The following is an 18327-nucleotide window of genomic DNA, read 5'->3' on the forward strand; positions in this document are numbered from 1 at the left end:
AAGATATTTATTAGTGCATTATTTATAATAGTGAACAGTTGTGAGCCCCCTAAATGTCTAGTGATAAGGGAATCAGTGAGTAAATTGTGGATCGATTTATTTATTATTAATTAATTCCTTAATTTCATTTTAGTTTTTTTTTTTTAAATCCCAGTATACTTAACATATAGGGTTATAGGAGTTTCAGGCATACAGTATAGTGATGCCGCATTTCTGTACATTACTTGGTGCTCATCATGGTAACCACGTTTATCTCTTTCGCCTATTTCACCCATCCCCCACCTCCCTTCTCTGCTAACCGTCTGTTTGTTCTCCATAGTTAAGAATTTGTTATTTTGTTTGTCTCTTTTTTCTTTGTTTATGTGTTTTGTTTCTTAAATTCCACATGAGTTTAATTGTATGATATTTATCTTCCTCTGATGGACCTATTTCCCTTAGCATTACACCCTCTAGCTCCATCCATGTCATCGCAAATTGCAAGATTTCATTCTTTCTTACAGCTAAGTAATATTCCAGTGTATACACACACCACCTCTTCTTTTTTTTTTTAAATTAAAAATTTTTTTTTCAGTGTTCCAAGATCCATTGTTTATGCACCACACGAGTGCTCCATGCAATACGTGCCCTCCTTAATACCACCTTTTCTTGACCCATTCATCTATTGTTGGATACTCGGGTTGCTTTCATAACTTGGCTATTGCAAATACTCCTGCTATAAACATAGAGGTGCATATATCTTTTTGCATTACTGTTTTCATTTCTTTGGGTAGATACCACTAGTGGAATTACTGGATTGTAGAGTAGTTCTATTTTTAATTTTTTGAGGAAACTCCCTACTATTTTCCAGAGTGGCTGCACCAGTTTGCATTCCAAGCAAGAGTGTGCAAGGGCTCCTTTTTTCTCTGTCTCCTTGTCAACACCCATTGCTTCGTGTTTTTTGTTTTTTGTTCCTTTAGCCATTCTGACAGGTGTGAGGTGATATCTCATTGCAGTTTTGATTTGCGTTTTCCTGATGATGAGTGATGTTGGGCATCTTTTCCTGGGTCTGGATATTTTCTTTGCAGAAGTGTCTGTTCATTTCTTTTGCCCATTTTTAATTGGATTATTTGTGGGGTTTTTGTTTTTTGTGTTGTTTTGTTTTTGTTTTGGTACTGAGTTGTATCAGTTCTTTCAAGATTGTTTTGGCTATTTAGGGTCTTTTATGGTTCCATACAAATTTTGGGATCATTTGTTCTAGTTCTTTGAAAAGTACTGTTGGTATTTTGATAGGCATATTTGATAGGGATTGCATTAAATCTGTAGATTTCTTTGGGTAGTATGGACATTTTAGCAGTATTTGTTATCCCAGTCCATGAGCATGGACTATCTTACATTTTAGTGTGTCATCTTCAGTTTCTTCCATCAGTGTTGTATGATTTTCAGAATACAGTTTATTTCCCTCTTTGGTTACGTTTATTCCTAGGTATTTTATTATTTTTGGTGCCGTTATAAATGGGATTGTTTTCTTAATTTCTCTTTCTGATACTTCAATATTAGTAGATAGAAATGCAGCAGATTTCTGCATATTGATTTTGTATCCTGTGACCTTACTGATTAATTTATCAGTTCTAGTAGTTTTTTGGGGTCTTTGGGGTTTTCTATACATAGTATCATATCTCTGCAAATAGTGTAAGTTTTACTTCTTTCTTACCAATCTGAATGCCTTTTATTTATTTTTGTTGTGTAATTGCTATGGCTAGGACTTCCAGTACTATGTTGAATAAAAGTGGTTAGTGGTTAGTCCTTGTCTTATTCCTCCTGATCTTAGGGGGAAATCTCTCAGTTTTTCACCATTGAGTATGATGTTAGCTGTGGGTTTTTCATATTTGGCCTTTATTATGTTGAGGTATGCTCCCTCTAAATATAGTTTTTTGAGAGTTCTTATCAGGAATAGATGTTGTACTTCATCCAGTGCTTTTTCTGCCTCTACTGAAGTGGTCATATTGTTTTTTACTCTTGTTGATGTGATGTATCACATTGATTTATTTGGCAATATTGAATTACCCTTGTATCCTAAGAACAAATCACACTTAATTGTGGTGAATTATTTTTTAAATGCATTGTTGGATTTGGCTTTCTCATATTTTTTGAGGATTTTTGCATTCATGTTCATCAGTGATATTGGCCTGTTGTGTGTATGTGCGTGTGTGTGTGTGTGTGTGTGTGTGTGTGTGTATGAGAGAGAGAGAGAGATGTCTTTATCAGGGTAATGCTAGCCTCATAGAATAAATTTGGAAGATTTCCTTCCTCTTTTGTTTTCTTGGAATAGTTTGAACAAAATAGGTATTAACTCTTTTTTAAATGTTTGGTAGAATTTGGGGCACCTGGGTGGCTCTGTCAGTTAAGTGTCTGACTCTTGATTTTGGCTCAGGTCATGATCTCAGGGCCATGGGATTGAGCCCCACACTCAGCAGGAAGTCTGCTAGGGATTCTCACTCTTTCTCTGCTCTTCCCCACCCATCTCTCTCAAATAAATGAATAAATCTTAAAAAAAAAAAAAAAGTTTGGGTGCCTGGGTGGCTCAGTTGGTTGAACGACTGCCTTCAGCTCAGGTTATGATCGTGGAGTACCAGAATCGAGTCCCTCATTAGGCTCCCAGCTCCATGGGAAGTCTGCTTCTCCCTCTGACCCCTCTCATGCTCTATCTCTCTCTCTCAAATAAATAAATAAAATCTTTAAAAGAAATTTTAAAATGTTTGGTAGAATTCATCTGTGAAGCCATCTAGTTCTGGATTTCTGTTGGCTGGGACTTTTTTGATTACTGATTCGATTCCATCACTGTTAATTGGTCTGTTAAAAATTTCTGTTTCTTGATTCAGTTTTAGGAGGTTATATGTTTCTAAGAATTTATCCATTTCTTCTAGATTGTCCAATTTGTTGGCATATAATTTTTTATACTATTCTCTTATAATCCTTTGTATTTCTGTGGTGTTGGTTATTACTTTTTCTCTTTCATTTATCATTTTGTTTGAGTCTAGTCTTGTCTTGTCTTTTCTTTCTTTCTTTCTTTCTTTCTTTTTAATGATTCTGGCCAAAGGTTTTTCAATTTTGTTGACAGTTTCAAAGAACTGGCTCCTAGTTTCTATTGATCTGTTCTGTTTTTTGTTTGTTTTTGATTTTGTTTTTAGTTTCTACTTTGTTTATTTCTGCTCTGATCTTTTTTATTTTCTTCCTTTTACTGTTTTTAGGTTCAGTTTGTTCTTTCTCTAGCTCCTTTAGGTGTAAGGTTAGGTTGTTTGAGATTTTCTTCTTGAAATATGCCTGTATTGCAATAAACTTCCCTCTTAGATCAGCTTTCACTGCTTTCCAAAGATTTTGGACCATTGCGTTTGTTTGTTTGTTTGTTTGTTTGTTTCATTTGTCTCTCTGTGTTTTTTTATTTTCTCTTTGATTTCTTGGTCAACCCATCCATTGTTTAGCAGCACTATATTTAACTTCCATGTATTTTTGATCTTTCCATATTTTTTTCTTGTGGTTGACTTTTAGTTTCATAGCATGGTGGTCATAAAAGATGCATGGTATGACTTCAGTCTTTCTGAATTTGTTGACACTTGTTTTGTGGCCTAACATATGATCTGTTCTGCAGAATGTTCCATGTGCATTTGAAAAGAGTGTGTATTCTGTTTTAGGATGGAATGTTCTGAATCTGTTAGATCCCAGGGGTCCAATGTGTCATTCAAAGCTACTGTGTCCTTGTTGATGTTCTGTTTGGATGATCTATCCATTGATGTAAGTGGGGTATTTTAGTTCCCTACGATTATTGGATTGCTGTCAATACTTTGTATATATTTGTTAATAGCTGTTTTCTATATTTGGGTGCTCTTTTTAAAAAATATTTTATTTTTATTTATTTGACAGAGAAAGAGATCACAAGTAGGCAGAGAGGTAGGGGGAGGCAGGCTCCCTGCTGAGCAGACAGCCCAATTTGGGGGCTCAATCCCAGGACCCTGGGATCATGACCTGAGCTGAAACCAGAGGCTTAACTCACCTAGCCACCCAGGTGCCCCATGGGTGCTCTAATATTGGTTGCATGAATATTTACAATTGTTATATCTTCATTTTGGATTGTTTCCTCTATGATTATGTAGTGTTCTTTGTTTTTTGTTACAGTTTTTGTCTTAAAAGTCTGTTTTATCTGATATAAATATTCCTATCCCAGCTTTCTTTTCACTTCCATTTGCATGATTATATATTTTTTCATTTCTATACTTTCAATCTGTATAGGTCTTAGGTCTGAAATGGGTCTTTTGAAGGCAGCATATATATATATTTTTAATCCATTCTGTCCCCCACCTATGTCTTTTGAATGGTGCATTTAGTCCATTTACATTCAAAATAATTATTGATAAGTGTGTACTTCCTGTCATTTTGTCACTTGTTTTATGGTTGTTTTGTAGTTCTTCTCTATTCCCTTCTCTTGCTCTCTTATCTCATGGTGGCCTGGCTTAATTTAGTGATAGACTTGAATTCCCTTCTCTTCATTTTTTTCAGATCCATTACTGATTTTTTCTTGTGGTTACCATTAGGCTTATATATAACATCTTATGCATATTGCAGTCTATTTTAACTTGATGGTCATTTAAGTTTGAACCCATTCTAAAAGCACTACATTTTTACTCTTCACCCTTCCATGTTTTAGGTAAATGGTTTCATACTTCGTATCCTTTTATTGATGTGAATCCCTTGACTGATTTTTATAGATATACTTAATTTTTACTGCTTTTGTGCTTCCTACTGTTCTTATTTTTGCTATGGTCTCATTTCTACTCCAGAGTCCCCTTTAACATTTCTTGTAGGGCTAGTTTAGTTTTGTTTGTCTGGGAGACTATTTATCTCTCTTTGTATTGTGAATCATAGCCTTGATAGTTAGAGTATTCTTGGTTGCAGGCTTTTTTTTCTTTCAGCACTTTGAATATGTCATGTCACTCCCTTTTGGTCTGCAAAGTTTCCACTGAAAAATCCACTGATAGCTATATGGGGCTTCCCTAGTATGTAACTGTTTTCTTTTCTCTTGCTCTTTTTTGAAACTCTGTTTATCACAATTTTCTTGCCATTTTAGTAACTATGTGTTTTGTTGTGGACCTCCTTTGGTTGGTTTTATTGAAAGCTCTCTGTGCTTCTAAGATCTGAATTTCTTTTTCTTCCCCAGATTTGGGAAGTTTTCAGCTATTTCTTCAAATATATTTTCTGCCCCCTTTTCTCTCTCTTCTTCTGGGATCCTTATAATGCAAATATTGTACTTGATGGTGTTCCTGAGTTCCCTTAATCTAGACTCATTTTTTATGATTATTTTTTTCTCTCCCCTGTTCAACTTGACTGTTTCCCACTACTCTGTCCTCCAGAAATTTCAGTGACTTAGTTTTTCATCTCTGATTCATTCTTTATGTTTTCTATCTCTTTGTTGAGGGTCTCACTGAGATCTTCCACTCACTTCTCAAATCCAATAAGTACCTTTATGATTATTACTTTAAATTCTTTATCTGGTGGGGTGCCTAGGTGGCTCAGCTGTTAGGCATCTGGCTTTGGCTCAGGTCATGATCCCAGAGTCCTGGGATCAAGTCCCGTGTCAGGTTCCCTGCTCAGTGGGAAGCCTGCTTCTCTCTCTCCCGCTCCCCTTGCTTGTGTTTCCTCTCTTACTGTCTCTGTCTCTCTGTCAAATAAATAAATAAAATATTTTTAAAAAATTCTATATCTGGCTTATTATCTTTCATTTAGCTTTCTTGCTGTGATTTTGTCCTCACTTTCATTTGGGACATAGTCCTCTGTCTCCTCATTTTGTCTAACTCTCTGTGTCTGTTTCTGTGTGTTAGAAAAGTCAGCTATATCTCCTGCTCTTGAAAGTAGTGGTCTTATGAAGAAGAGGTGCTGTAGTGCCCTACAGTGTCCTCTGTTCACCAGAACATGGTGCTTAAGGGGTATCTCCTAAACACCTCCTGTGTGAGAGAGCCTCCTGTGTTGTGGCTGTGCCATTTTTGCCTTCAGTCCAGTTGTTGGTGATGGCTCTCATTGCCTGTTGTGGCCAAGATTTGGACCCTTGTTGTTAGTGGGCTGTCTGGGGCCACTGGGCTTGTTTTGGGTCAGACCAGGTGTTTGCCAGAGATACAGTAGCACTGAACTGCAGGGCACTTTCCCTGTGTTGTCCCCTTAGAAGCTTTCCTTGGTTAGTGGGGCTTGCAGACACAACAGATGCCTGCCCCCAGCCCACTGCTGGGGTCCCAGTTGGACTGCTGTGCTTGTGGTTATCTTCCTCTCACTCCAGAGCAGGAATCCGTTTCTGAGTGGTGCTGATCTCGGTCAGGCTGGTTGCTTACTGCCATGCTGTGACACTTCTTTGTATGGGTTCCTACCAAGGTGGGTTGGAGGGAGTGTGTCTGCAGGAGGATACAGGAACAGTGTGCCCAGTGTTAGCAGAGCTTCTCAGTTCTGCCTGGGGAGGAACCTGGAGCTTCTTTGGAGAGGTGCTAAGGACAGGTTGGAGGGGGTGGTTCCACAGAAGTGTGTGGGGACAGAGGGCACCATTAGGGAGCTAGGTGGAGAGTATTTGTGCTGTGCTGGTTCCTGCAGGTGTCACCTATATGTAGGCTGGCAGTTGTGGGCAGGGAAGTGGCATCTCTATACCCCAGGCGTTTTACAAACTGTTGCCTCTATGCTGTATCAAAGTGGGGCTGTTTTTCTGCTGTCTCTTTAAGGGTGGGGACTCAGTTTCCTCTCACTCTCTGGCTTCCAGAGTTGAGCCTATTCATTTTTAAAGTTCTAGGTCTTAAACCCCACTGATTATAAGAATTCATGAAGTTAAGACCCTCTGGTTTTCAAAGCCAAATGATACGGGGATTGTATTCCCAGTGCAGGCCCGCTGTGCCTGGGGTGCCTGAGTTGGAGTCTTCTCCTCTTCCTTCTCTGTGCTTGCAGTGACCCTCCTCCTGAGGACAGTCTGGAGGGTTGGTTTGGTTCCCGACTGCATCTCTGCCCTACCTACCCTTTCTGATGTGGCTCCTTCTCTATGTTTAGCTGTGGAGAGTCTGTTCTGCCAGTCTTCAGGTCATTTTCCAGATTATTTACCCTGATGTGGGTGTTCTCTAGGTTTATCTGTGGGATGAAGTGAGCTCAAGGTTCTACTTCACCATCTTCCCTAGAAGTCCCCGGTTGTGCAGCTATTTAAAATGAAGAGCTCAGAAAGAATAAAAAAAAAGAGGGTTTTAAGATTTCCCAATTGCCTCTTACTTTTATGGTACTTGACCTATTTTATCTCTTTCAGTTCTTGAAATAACATCATGAGGTGAATTTTTTATGCCCATTTGAGAATTGAGGCATCAAGGCTCAATGGGAGTGGTAGGCAGCTGCCCAAGGTCACAGTGGTGGGGCTGGAATGCAAACCCAGGTTTCCTGCATGTGATGCCCCACTTGCATCGTGGGAAAAGCCTGTGCTGTAACATTAAGTTAACGAAACAAGATATAGAATTGTGTCTCAATTAGGATTTCAACTACCACTGTAGTTTTAACACAAAGGTATGCTTTTCTGTCTACGTACTTGTCTGCACCTTGGTAAATGCTGGAGAACAGTGTGCTGAATTTTTGTTCTTTGCAGGATTTGCTGAATGTGTGTTGGGCAAACAGTACTGATAGTCCTAATAATTTTAATAACTATATAAAACTTCAGTACCTGGCACGAGTTTCTGCAGGGTACATTGCTCTGATAGGAGCCTGGCAGGTTTTTTCTGACCTTTAGTTATTAGATATCCAAATAAAATTGTGGTATTCCTTTTGTTTTCTTTAATGTATTTGGTTAATAGAGGCTGTTAATTTGATAGGTCGAGTAGGAGAGAACTGGAAGGTGGAGAGGCCCACCTCCCCTACCTCTGTGAAATCTTTGAACCTTGTAGGACCGGTCCACACAACACAGATGTATTTTATGATCTGAGAAGCTTTTGAATGCAAGTATTTTATTTCAAAGTGCTTAAAGATCACTTTTTTCCTCCCTTATTCTATGAAATAAGGATATATCCATATAGCAGAAGTTGATGGAGGAGAAAATATGTCATTTATAGCCCAGCCTTCATAGCTACTTGAGACTACAGCATGTCTATGTGTGGAGCATGAGCTCTAGAGAGACTCCTGGCTTTAGCCATCAGTGTACCTCACTGGGGAAGCTGGGGGGAGGGGGCCTTAAATTTTTAATTATGACATAGACAAGTTAGGGAAAAATAGGAGTATAGTGAAAATAAATATACTTAAACATTCTGAAAGAAAAGAGATAGGCACCCTGCCTTTTAAGAAAAAAAAAAAAAATGCATATTGTATTTTCTGTCCTTGTGAGTCTCAACGCCACGAGCAAGAAGGAACTAGGTTACATCTCCTTTATGATTCCAAAACTTTTCACTCGTTTTTTCTAAGTAAGATCATCCTTATTTGTAACCTCTATAGAAATGACCGGAAGGGCCCTCTATTGTAGCCATTATACCCTGTCCTTTGATGTCTAGCCAGGAAAATAAGAACATCACTGTATTGGAAATAAGAGCCCATGAACCTAGAAGCTCACGGTCTGTTTTCCGTAGGAAATGTTGTTCTCTGGAGATAGAATTGGTGCTATGTTTGAATACTGCTTGTATCCCTTGTCCCTAAGGAAGAGCTGTGGTCAGAACCGAAGTGTCTTGAGCACAAGTGTCCGACTCTTGGTTTCAGCTCAGGTCATGATTTCATGTTGTGAAATTGAGCCCATGTGTTGGGTTCCCTGCTCAGCGGGGAGTCTACGGGAGATTTTCTCTCTCTCTTTCTCCCTTTTCTTCCGCCCCTCCTCTCTTTCTCAAATAAATAAATCTAAAAACAAAACCAAAACAAAAAATAAACAAACAAAAAACTGGAGTGTCTTGCCAGGCAGCCTCACTTCCCAGCAAGTGGTGACCAGCCTGTCCCACTGTGTTCCTTCAGGCTCCCAGATTCAGCATCTGACACAGGTGGGAATTGCAAGCAGAATTGGAGCCCAGCCAGTGGAAATCCCACCCAGCAGAGGCGGCCAGTATGGGGGACCCGGCTGGCCTTCATATGGGGAGGATGAAGCTGGCCGAAGAGAGGCTGTGAGTATCTTGTGTTTGGGTCATCACTGAAAACTCAGACATAATCATTAAATTTAGCTGCTTCTGCTTTGGGGATCCCTTTTTAAAACCTACATTAAAAAAAAAAAAAAGTTTTAACCTCTCCCTTTTCTCTGTGAGTGTATTTTTGCTTGCAGTTTTTACGTAGTAAATTCCCACCCACCCAGGGTGGCTGAGTAATTACACTGTACTTATAGAAAGCATATAATTTTACATGAGGCAGATTTCAGGCTTAAAGTAGTGAATTTTTGAAAATAACCTTTTAAAAAGATAGTAAAAGTGATACTCATTACAGAAAATCTGGACAGAGACCTATAAGTAACAGCTACCTTTAAAGTTTTTCTAATTTTTATATAATGTGGTAAAAGACGCATAATATAAAATTTTCCATCTTAGACACTTTCAAGTATACAGTTCAGTGGTTTTAAGTACATCCACGATGTCACGCTACTATCTCCACCATCTGTCTCCATAGTATTTTTCATATATAAAGTGGAAATTCTTTGCTCATTAAACACTAAGTGCATTTGCCCTCCCGCTCCCAACCCCAGCTGCAGGCAACCACAGTTGTACTTTCTGACTCTGATTTTGACTTTCAAGTAGTGAATTTGAACCTGTAGGTGACTAAAATCTGGACTTGATCTTTGGTGTTATTGGGTACATTTGCATGATCTTACATACCTACTTGCTCCCCATTTATGGTTTGTTGTGGGTTTATCCACATCATTTCCCTTATGACCCCCCACGGAGTTGCTTCAGCCATAAGCTCACAATTTGGGGGTGCTAAGGCCACTTTCTCTTGGAAGCTTCTCATCTCTTTGATTACTCCTTTATAGGAATAGGATCAATATAGGCATAGATGCTCTCCTTTGTTTTTCTCAAGAATTTTACATGCATTTACATGTCTTTCCAGCAAATGCACTAAATTATTTTCCCGACTGGAGGCTTCTACTACTCAGTGAAAGAAAATTATTTTGAGAATATAATTTTCCTCCAATAGATACATTGTAATACTTTGAATTTCAGGTGTCTGCTTTACATTGCTGAGCTTTTTCTGCCTTCATTGTGCCTAACTTATTTTCATACGGTATTTTGGATTTTCCTATCAAACCCGGTGTTTACTTGACACTGACACTTTATCACTACTTGGAAACGTGAGGGCTTGAATGAAGAAATATGAACTGAAAAAATATGAAAAAATCACTGAGTACAATAATTCTAGTCCAATGAATGCCCAAGTACTTTATATTATGCAAATATAAGCAAAACTGTTGTGTGTCCTAGTACAGATAACTTTTTAAAGAAAAGGCTGTGCAGAAGAATCAGTAGATGCACATAAATAGAATAGAAAATGATTTTGTGACATTCCGCACGTGCTGCGGTCCCTGTGTGTGTCACACGCACACCCTCCCAGGGCTCAAGTCCCAAAGCAAAGCAGTTCTTGTCAATCTCTCTGCAAGTACTTGCTCGTCCCTTACAACTCTCAGATACTCTCATCTGACCCTTCCCCTCCACGGGACACCCCAGCTGTCCAGGTCCCTTCCTGTTCTCTCAGTGGGCCCCTCCCTTGCACACACAGGGACACTGAGACTTGGCCAACCTCATCATTCTTTCTGTCTGCCTTTAAGCCAGTATTTAATAGGCACCTGTTAAGTTCAGGGCTTGTTTTTTGGTACTGCTCTCCCTCCAGCAGTTCTTCCACAGTTTCTATATTCCATCCCGGGGGCCTTCTTGGAGGGCCCCGTTCGGTGGGAGGTGGGCAGGAGGAGTTCAAGTCCCAGGGGCACACCCACCACCAGTTTGAATGGGATTTTCCCCCCTGCGCTTCCCTGGGAAGCCCAGTGACGTTTGCCGTGTTTTTTCAGACGCACGTGCTTGGACATCAGGAGTACTCTAACTCACCGCTGTTCCAGGTGCCAAGGACTTCAGGCAGGGAGCCTTCCGCTCCTCCCGGGAACCTCCCGCACAGGGGGCTGCAGGGCGCGGGGCTGACTTACACCACCAGCTCCACGGAAGACCTCCAGCCCGGCCACTCTTCAGCTTCACTCATCAAAGCGATCCGCGAGGAGCTGCTCCGGCTTTCCCAGAAACAGACCGCGGTGCAGAACTTCCACAGCTGATCGGCATCGCCTTGCAGATTTGCCAAGTATCCGCTTCCCGTGGAAGCAAGACTAAACGGAAATCAATGAAATGGGTGTTGGTGAGAGAACGTGCCTCTCCTGGGCTAGGTGCCCGTGGGAGGGAGCGAGCGGCAAAGTTAGAAGATGCCATAAGTCACGGGACGGCTCACGATGCTTTTAATAAGTGGGCAGTTTTTTGACCACTTGGGTTGTAGTCGACATGTACATACTTTTGGCCAAAAGCCAGCAGCATTTTGTGAAGGCAAACCATAAACCTAAGCTAACGAAAAAAAAAAATCACTAAATTCGTCTCCTTTTTAAAGGTAAAAGGTGGAAATGTGTAGATGGTATAGGTATGAACAGAATCGAGCATTTCCGTGGGAAGGTGTGATTCAGACTGGTTTGTATGGGGAACTTGCTGCTTTGTTTTCTGAGAAAAGAGATTTGAAGACATTTTATTAACAGCTTGATTTCCCTCTTTTTCTCCATAGGAACTTATTTTAATAGTCATATTAACAACAAAAATACTAAGACTGTTTGGGAATTAAAAAAGCTACTAGTGAGAAACCAAATGATAGATTGTAGAGCCTGATGATTCCAAAAGAAGCCATCATCTGCATTTTTCCTTCTTCTTCTGGTGCTACAGCTCCGAGGGCCCCTCCACCTTTATGTCTGTGAAATGCAACTTTGGCTTTTGCAGTGGAAGAACACGCTGAAGATTTCATTTTGTTCTAGAAAGAAAAAAACAACCAACCTCCCAAACGGGGTGGGGTGGGGCCTGGGGGAAAGTTTAATATTTATTTGGTTATTGAAAATACATATTGAAGTTTAGATTTACATTCTTAATTGTATTTGCTGTTTATTAATTGGGCGCATGCAAGTACCAACAACATCCCATTTCGGTGCATGCCATCATTAAGGTCAAACCTACAGAAGGAGGCTTTCAGGAGGTCATAACCAATCCTTGCACTTGGCTGATGAGTTGCTCAGAAATTATGTTTGAATGAGAAAAAAGTTATTTACCAAAACTACCGGGGCCAACAAATTGTTATTCACAAGTACATTTCTAGTAATCACATTCTCTGTGTTCCAAGACCTGGAAATGGAACAGAGTTCAATCCAGCCTCTCAGTAATAAATCAAGAAATGTAAAGAAGAGCTTTGAGGACCACAAGGGAAAGGCAAGAGTTGCTCCTGGTTTCCGATTTTATTGTGCATGACCACTGAGTGACTGTTAAAACCATCTTGTGTTCTGGGGCCTGACAGAGGGTACCAACTGTCTTGAGATTCACTACTGAAGTAAACATTTCCCTACTTCCCCAGCTAGAGTAAGGAATATAATAACTAGGGCCATTCTTTTTTCTGATACCTGAGTGAAGCACAGAGGAAAACCATAACAGATTTCCACTAGGAATGCTTTTTTATTAGATCGGCTAATACTTTTGATGAATGACAGATAAACAGAGATTTGGAGCTCTGATGAATCAAAATCTGTAACAAATTTTAAGAACCCTGAAACAGCTAAAATAGGTTTCCGAAGTGTAATCATTGGGGGCCACAATCATGTTTTAGCGCTTCCTTAATGAAGCTGGTCAGACAGTCTGATGATACAGGGAATATTTCTTCTGGGAAGTTAAATGTAGCCTTTTCTTCCTCTGTGCCACTATTCAGGAAATACCAGCTTTCCTGAATATGTTAGGAATTTGAGATAGCCAAGTAGAATTTTATTACGGACACCTTACAGTAAATTCAGGTCATGTGACAGCAAATGGAGTAAACGTAGGCCCTTTCCTGCCATTCTGCTCAGTGTCCTCTTTGCACACAGTGTACTAAGAATGGTTACCTCCTCCGTATATCCCAGAAATGGGTTTCTGTTTTCCAGAGGGCTGCTGTAGTGATTTGATGCCTTTCAGACTAGTATAAAAGGATTCCACCTGTATTGTTATGCTTAGAATTGATAGACTTTTCAACTAATGTCATGACCAAAGATAACATAGGATAACCCGTAGTGTGTGGTGTGGTGTGGGCAGGCTCATGGGATCACCAGCACTCTTGTTTTGATTGTAAAGCACACTCTGCAACTGTTCCCTCTGAACACCTACAGCAGTTTTCTGTCACCAAACTCAGGACAGACTGACTGTTGTTGGGAGCACCACACCCAAGTGGGTCTTTGGACACTCGGTTAACATGATCTACTTAAAAGAAAGGTTCTCATGTTGATCTTGTGTGGCTTTGGAGTTCCATTAACTGAAGTACTCTAAAATGAAAAGTCAAATTTTGTGTCTATTCTCTTTTCCTAGTTTAAGTCAGGTGGTGGGACACCTGGGTGGCTCAGCTGGTTAAGCGGCTGCCTTCGGCTCAGGTCATGATCCTAAGGTCCTGGGATCGAATTCCACATCGGGCTTCTTGCTCAGCAGGGAGCCTGCTTCTCCCTGTCTGCCTGCCACTTCCCCTGCTTGTGCTCACTCTCTCTGATTAAAAAAAAATAATAGTAAAAAAAAAAAAAAAGTTCTAGTGGTAATCATGCAAGCCATTAGGTTGAGTCAGAATTTCAGAGGGGGTTGGAGATCATTTTCAGAGTCTACTTAGTCACCAGCTTGCTATGTCAGGTACCTTCCTGAGCCTCTTCTCCCCATCAGCCAGATGAGGACAGACCTCTTCTGTCCACTCCCAGAATTGATTGTTTCAAGATTCAGATAGGGATCTTGTGTGCAAACAACCCTTGAGGAGGGTGCACAAATCTTGGTGAAATGTAAAATGTTACCTGTATGATTGAACTGGTATTGGACAGCCCGACATGCTGTTATTTACCAGTGAATGACTTCACATGGAGGTAACCAGAGCAAAACTAAGGGCGCCATGTGACTCCTCTTCCTCTTTCTCTATTTGCCTGAAATTCACTTCCTCATCCTTAACTTTAAAACATCATTTATCAAACATCTTTTTGCACCCGAATTTTTGCCATTTCTAGCACCAAAAATGTCAACATTATTCTTGTCTTTTAGAGCTTAGAATCTAAATCAGATAGCATAGCTGGGTATAAAAGATGGAGGCTACAGATACACCATGTGGTGTGAACATCAGTAAGATTCACTGAAAGTACGCAAGTGCATTGGGTACTCAGGAGAAGGGATGTTGCACATTTGGAAACCAGGGGTTCCTGGGGAGGAGCCCACTTCAAAAGCTACTTTAACGAAGGTTGGGGAGCTGGTGAGATGGCGAGGGAAGAGCTGGGAATGGGCATGGCGAAAGATGGAGAAATTGGATGAAGCTGTCCTTGAAAATGAACTTGATCTACTGCAATATGGAGACAGGATCCCTAACTGCACCATATAGGGAGTTCTAATTAAACAAGAGGAGGAAATGGGGCTGTGAGAACGTGTTTGCAAGAATACAGTGAGACAGTGGCTGGGTCTGTGAAGAGGGTCTGCACAGCAAGAGATCCAGTCTGGAGGAGGGAAGAGAAGGGTACCAAGAACTGCTGAAGGACCAATTGTAAAGTATGAAAATATTGTAAGAATTCCACCGAGGTTTACTGCTTAGGGCAGCTCTCAGTGGTCAGCCATTCAAACACATTAAGTCCTTTGTGGAGCATAGTAGGTTATAACTAAACATATTCCACTTCTGTGTAACTATCTACACAATTTTCTCCAAATTTTATTTGACTTCAGAATATGTTTTGACTTTGGTGGGACATGACTTTTGAGCACCAGACGAAGCAGGTTTTGCCAGCCAGATTTTTCAGGGCCTGAGGCCTGTGATTCAAAGCATAGGTGACGGTGTACCTGAAGGCTTTGGGCCAAAACAGGTAATTCTGTGTTTTATGAGCCTCCCATTTAATTGTGTACAGGGTCAGTGTTTACTGCATTGCCCTTCTTAGTGCTCCAGTGGCCAAACCAGTCACTGGGACACCGATTTGCATTTGCAGTAATTCACATGTTAATCATTAAATACACTTCTCTTTCCCTTTCATATTAGATTCTTAGACGTGAATGCATTTGCTGGTTGAAAGGAAAGCTGGTTAAGGTTCTGGGCAGGCGAGAAGGGGGCCTCCAGTCTTAACGGCCATACCGACTTCAGCTCAAGGTGAGCTTTAGCCATTCCATTTCTACCTCCAAAGCCAGTCTCCAGAGCCTGCTTATCCACATTTGTCCCTGACGGGAGCGTGAAGGAGTCCACTTCTAGACATGCACACTGACCATTTGATCACAAAACACGTTTTTATGGAATGGTAACCTGGACTTCATTTTTACATTTAATCCAACACATGAATGAATATTCTTAAAACAGGTGAGAGGGGTCTCTAAGAGCAGCTGCTGTAACATACTCATAAAATGTAATAGGCTCATACTTACTACCTAATGAATAAGGAGTGTGTATATTTTAGGTTTCTTTTGATATTCTTGGAAGTGACTTTGAGTGTTTAGGACTCCCCTCCCTAGTATTAAAAAGACTTGAAAACTGAAACCTCACGGTACGATCCTAATTCCAAGCTCATGCGTGTTAATAGTACATTTAAGAACTTATCTTAAGAACATGCAGCAGCATTGAAATTTAGGAAAAGAATATTAAATGCCTTGGAAATACGAAGCAAAATTAGGAACCAGCCAGCAAGTGAGAGAAGTAATGGATGTCTTAATCTGAGGTGGTCTAGTCCAAAGTAGTTTCCCACAGGGTAGTTCTACAGGATCCTTGCTTTTCCTTCTTCTTCCAAGTTTCTCTGCTCTGGGGCCACTTCACATTTCAAGAAAGAGTGAATGGTAGAAGAAACAGAGATAGAAATTGCAGTGATTTGAGTCACTCGGTCCCTGGTTCCACCGAAACGTTTCTGGACATCTTGGAGCATCATGAAGGGTCTCATGCCCCGGTTTAGGCATTCATGACTTGACTTCTTAAGTGTGCAAGTTAGGAATAGTACAGGACCAAGTTTAAGCCCGACCCCCTGTACTGTTCCTCTTGTTCATGTGGGGAAAGATGGAGACTCCACTGATGAATGCACTCGCTCTAAACACCAGAGGGCTCATTTCAGAAAGGGGGGGTAAACACTCAGCTTGGTTCTCCTCCAGAGAATCCTTGAGGGAGCATGAAGATTGGGTTCATTACCCTGGCTCAGCAGAGCTGCTTTGGGATACCCACCCATTTCCTCCTACTTTGTCAAGGTCCATGTTCTTCAGACTTCCTGCTCTCATTCCTGGACTGTGAGTGATAATGTACGAAAATATGCAGAGTAAATTGAGGCCACCTGTGGCATTGATACTGCAACTTGAACTTGACAATCATGGTTTGCTGGTCTCAAATGGGCACTTAAATTTCAGCGTGGGTATATGATTTAGTAATCGAACCCTCCCTTCTGTTTGTCAGTTATGTTTCTACCCTTCGATTAGCCGCCCTGTTTTCTAATGTGCTGTAGAGTTTTTGAAATAATTTATGCAAGTGTTTGGTTTCCATGTTTACAATTTATACTGCTTTCCTAGCATTTTAAATGGAAATGTCAATAAATGCTATAATTGGTGTCAAACGATCTTTTCTGTTTATTTCCTTTGTAATGCGATTTTCTCATTTGTAAAGTGTGATCATAGAAGAAAATGATCTCTTCCTCTAATGGTTGTGTCCCTGATGAGAACACCTAGGACCTTCATTTTCTAAGGAGTTAAGTTGAAATGAATCTAGTCTGCTGGTGCAAATTGCAGAACTGTTCATTGCTCCCTTGGCTGGTACCACCTGCTTCTGCCCACTGTGTTTTGCTTTTCTGCTTCCCACTAATCAGATTGATGCTTCCACTAAGAACAGATTCATTTTGGAATTAAAGGATTAGGTCTCTACAATCTAGACTGATAAAGGAGAAGATCAAAGTCTGCACAATCTTGGAGGGGCATAGGGTAAACCTGGAGTTGTTTATGAAACCCAAGACAATAATGCCTTGAAACTGAGAAAAGCGAAAGGAACAAAATGCGGGGCAACAGCACAGTGGCATCAGATGTGGAAACATGGATAGGATCTGGGAACAACAAGAACAATAACAAATGACATTAGAGGAAAAAGTAACGGAACCTAAATCAAGTTCATAGGGTAGTTGGCAGTATTATACAAAGGTTAATTTGTTGGTTTTGCTAACTTCACTGTGATTACTAAGACTTCTTTCAGGGAACATGCAGAAACACTCTACTTTTACAGTTTTCTCTACATCTAAAACGGTTTAAAAATTTACAAATTTGGTACGGAGGAGGCCGCCGGACCCTGTGCAGAGAGGCTCATGTGAGCCTGCTGGGGGCAGCCACCACCCAGCCCCTACCATGCTTCTCAGAGCAGCTGGTTCCTATTGGAAGTTGGAACCACAGTTAACAACGGCCAAGTCTTGGCAGAAAATAAACCTCCATGAAGGAGAAGTCATAGGATCAACCAAAGGAGAGTTTGGACCTAAAAATCAGAAAAAAGAAAGAGACCTTAAGGAAAGTATGTTTTAAATGACAAAACCAAATATTAATCCTTGATGGAAAAATAAGGGAATTTTAAAACAAATGCACTCTAGTATTTTCAACATAGCTGGCAGTTTTAATTAATATGTCCTCATGTTTTAATAAACATAGCTTTAGATTAAAAAAAAGAACAAGCAAGATACAATGTAGACTAAGTGCCGCAACTGGTTCCCCTAAGAGATTTTATATGTTCTGCACGTAAATACATTCAAAACCATAGAAGAACAAGGAGTTACTGGAAGTAGCTAAGTTGTGAAAGAAAGGTCAGGCTGGTCCCACGCCCAGAGCCTGAACACGGAGTTGACATGAATATGAGTCTAAACCATGATTGGCATTTCTTTTCCCTCTGCCTCCCCTTATACTTTGCACCTGCCAAGTGCCGCTTACTATAAAAAGAAAACACGGAATAGTAGCAATACAAAGAAAGAGCCTTTGGTCCTTGGAGCCTTTGGTCTGAATTAGATAATCAAATTAATGAAATGTTTTTGTTGTTGTTGGACCATGCACTGTTTGTTTAGTAACTTCTTTCCTTTAAAGATTTCCTGAACATTCCTTGCTATACCCCTCTGAGGAATAAGGAGACTGGTGTATGCTTGATTTCTCC

At 40.5% G+C, this 18327-nt stretch overlaps 1 protein-coding gene across 2 annotated transcripts in view; it reads left to right on the plus strand.

Moving 5' to 3' along the window:
• Positions 1-16765, plus strand: part of KIAA1549 — a 136371-nt gene extending 119606 nt beyond the window's left edge. For both annotated transcript variants that reach the window (XM_082693869.1, XM_082693868.1), the window contains exons 19-20: positions 8965-9110; positions 10994-16765. In XM_082693869.1, coding sequence (XP_082549995.1) covers positions 8965-9110; positions 10994-11248 — 401 coding nt within the window. In that variant the 3' untranslated portion in view covers positions 11249-16765. The remainder of the gene's footprint in view (positions 1-8964; positions 9111-10993) is intronic.
• Positions 16766-18327: the final 1562 nt, after the last annotated feature.

This window comes from Mustela nivalis (genome assembly GCF_964662115.1).
Source record: "Mustela nivalis genome assembly, chromosome: 12".
Lineage (NCBI taxonomy): Eukaryota > Metazoa > Chordata > Mammalia > Carnivora > Mustelidae > Mustela > Mustela nivalis.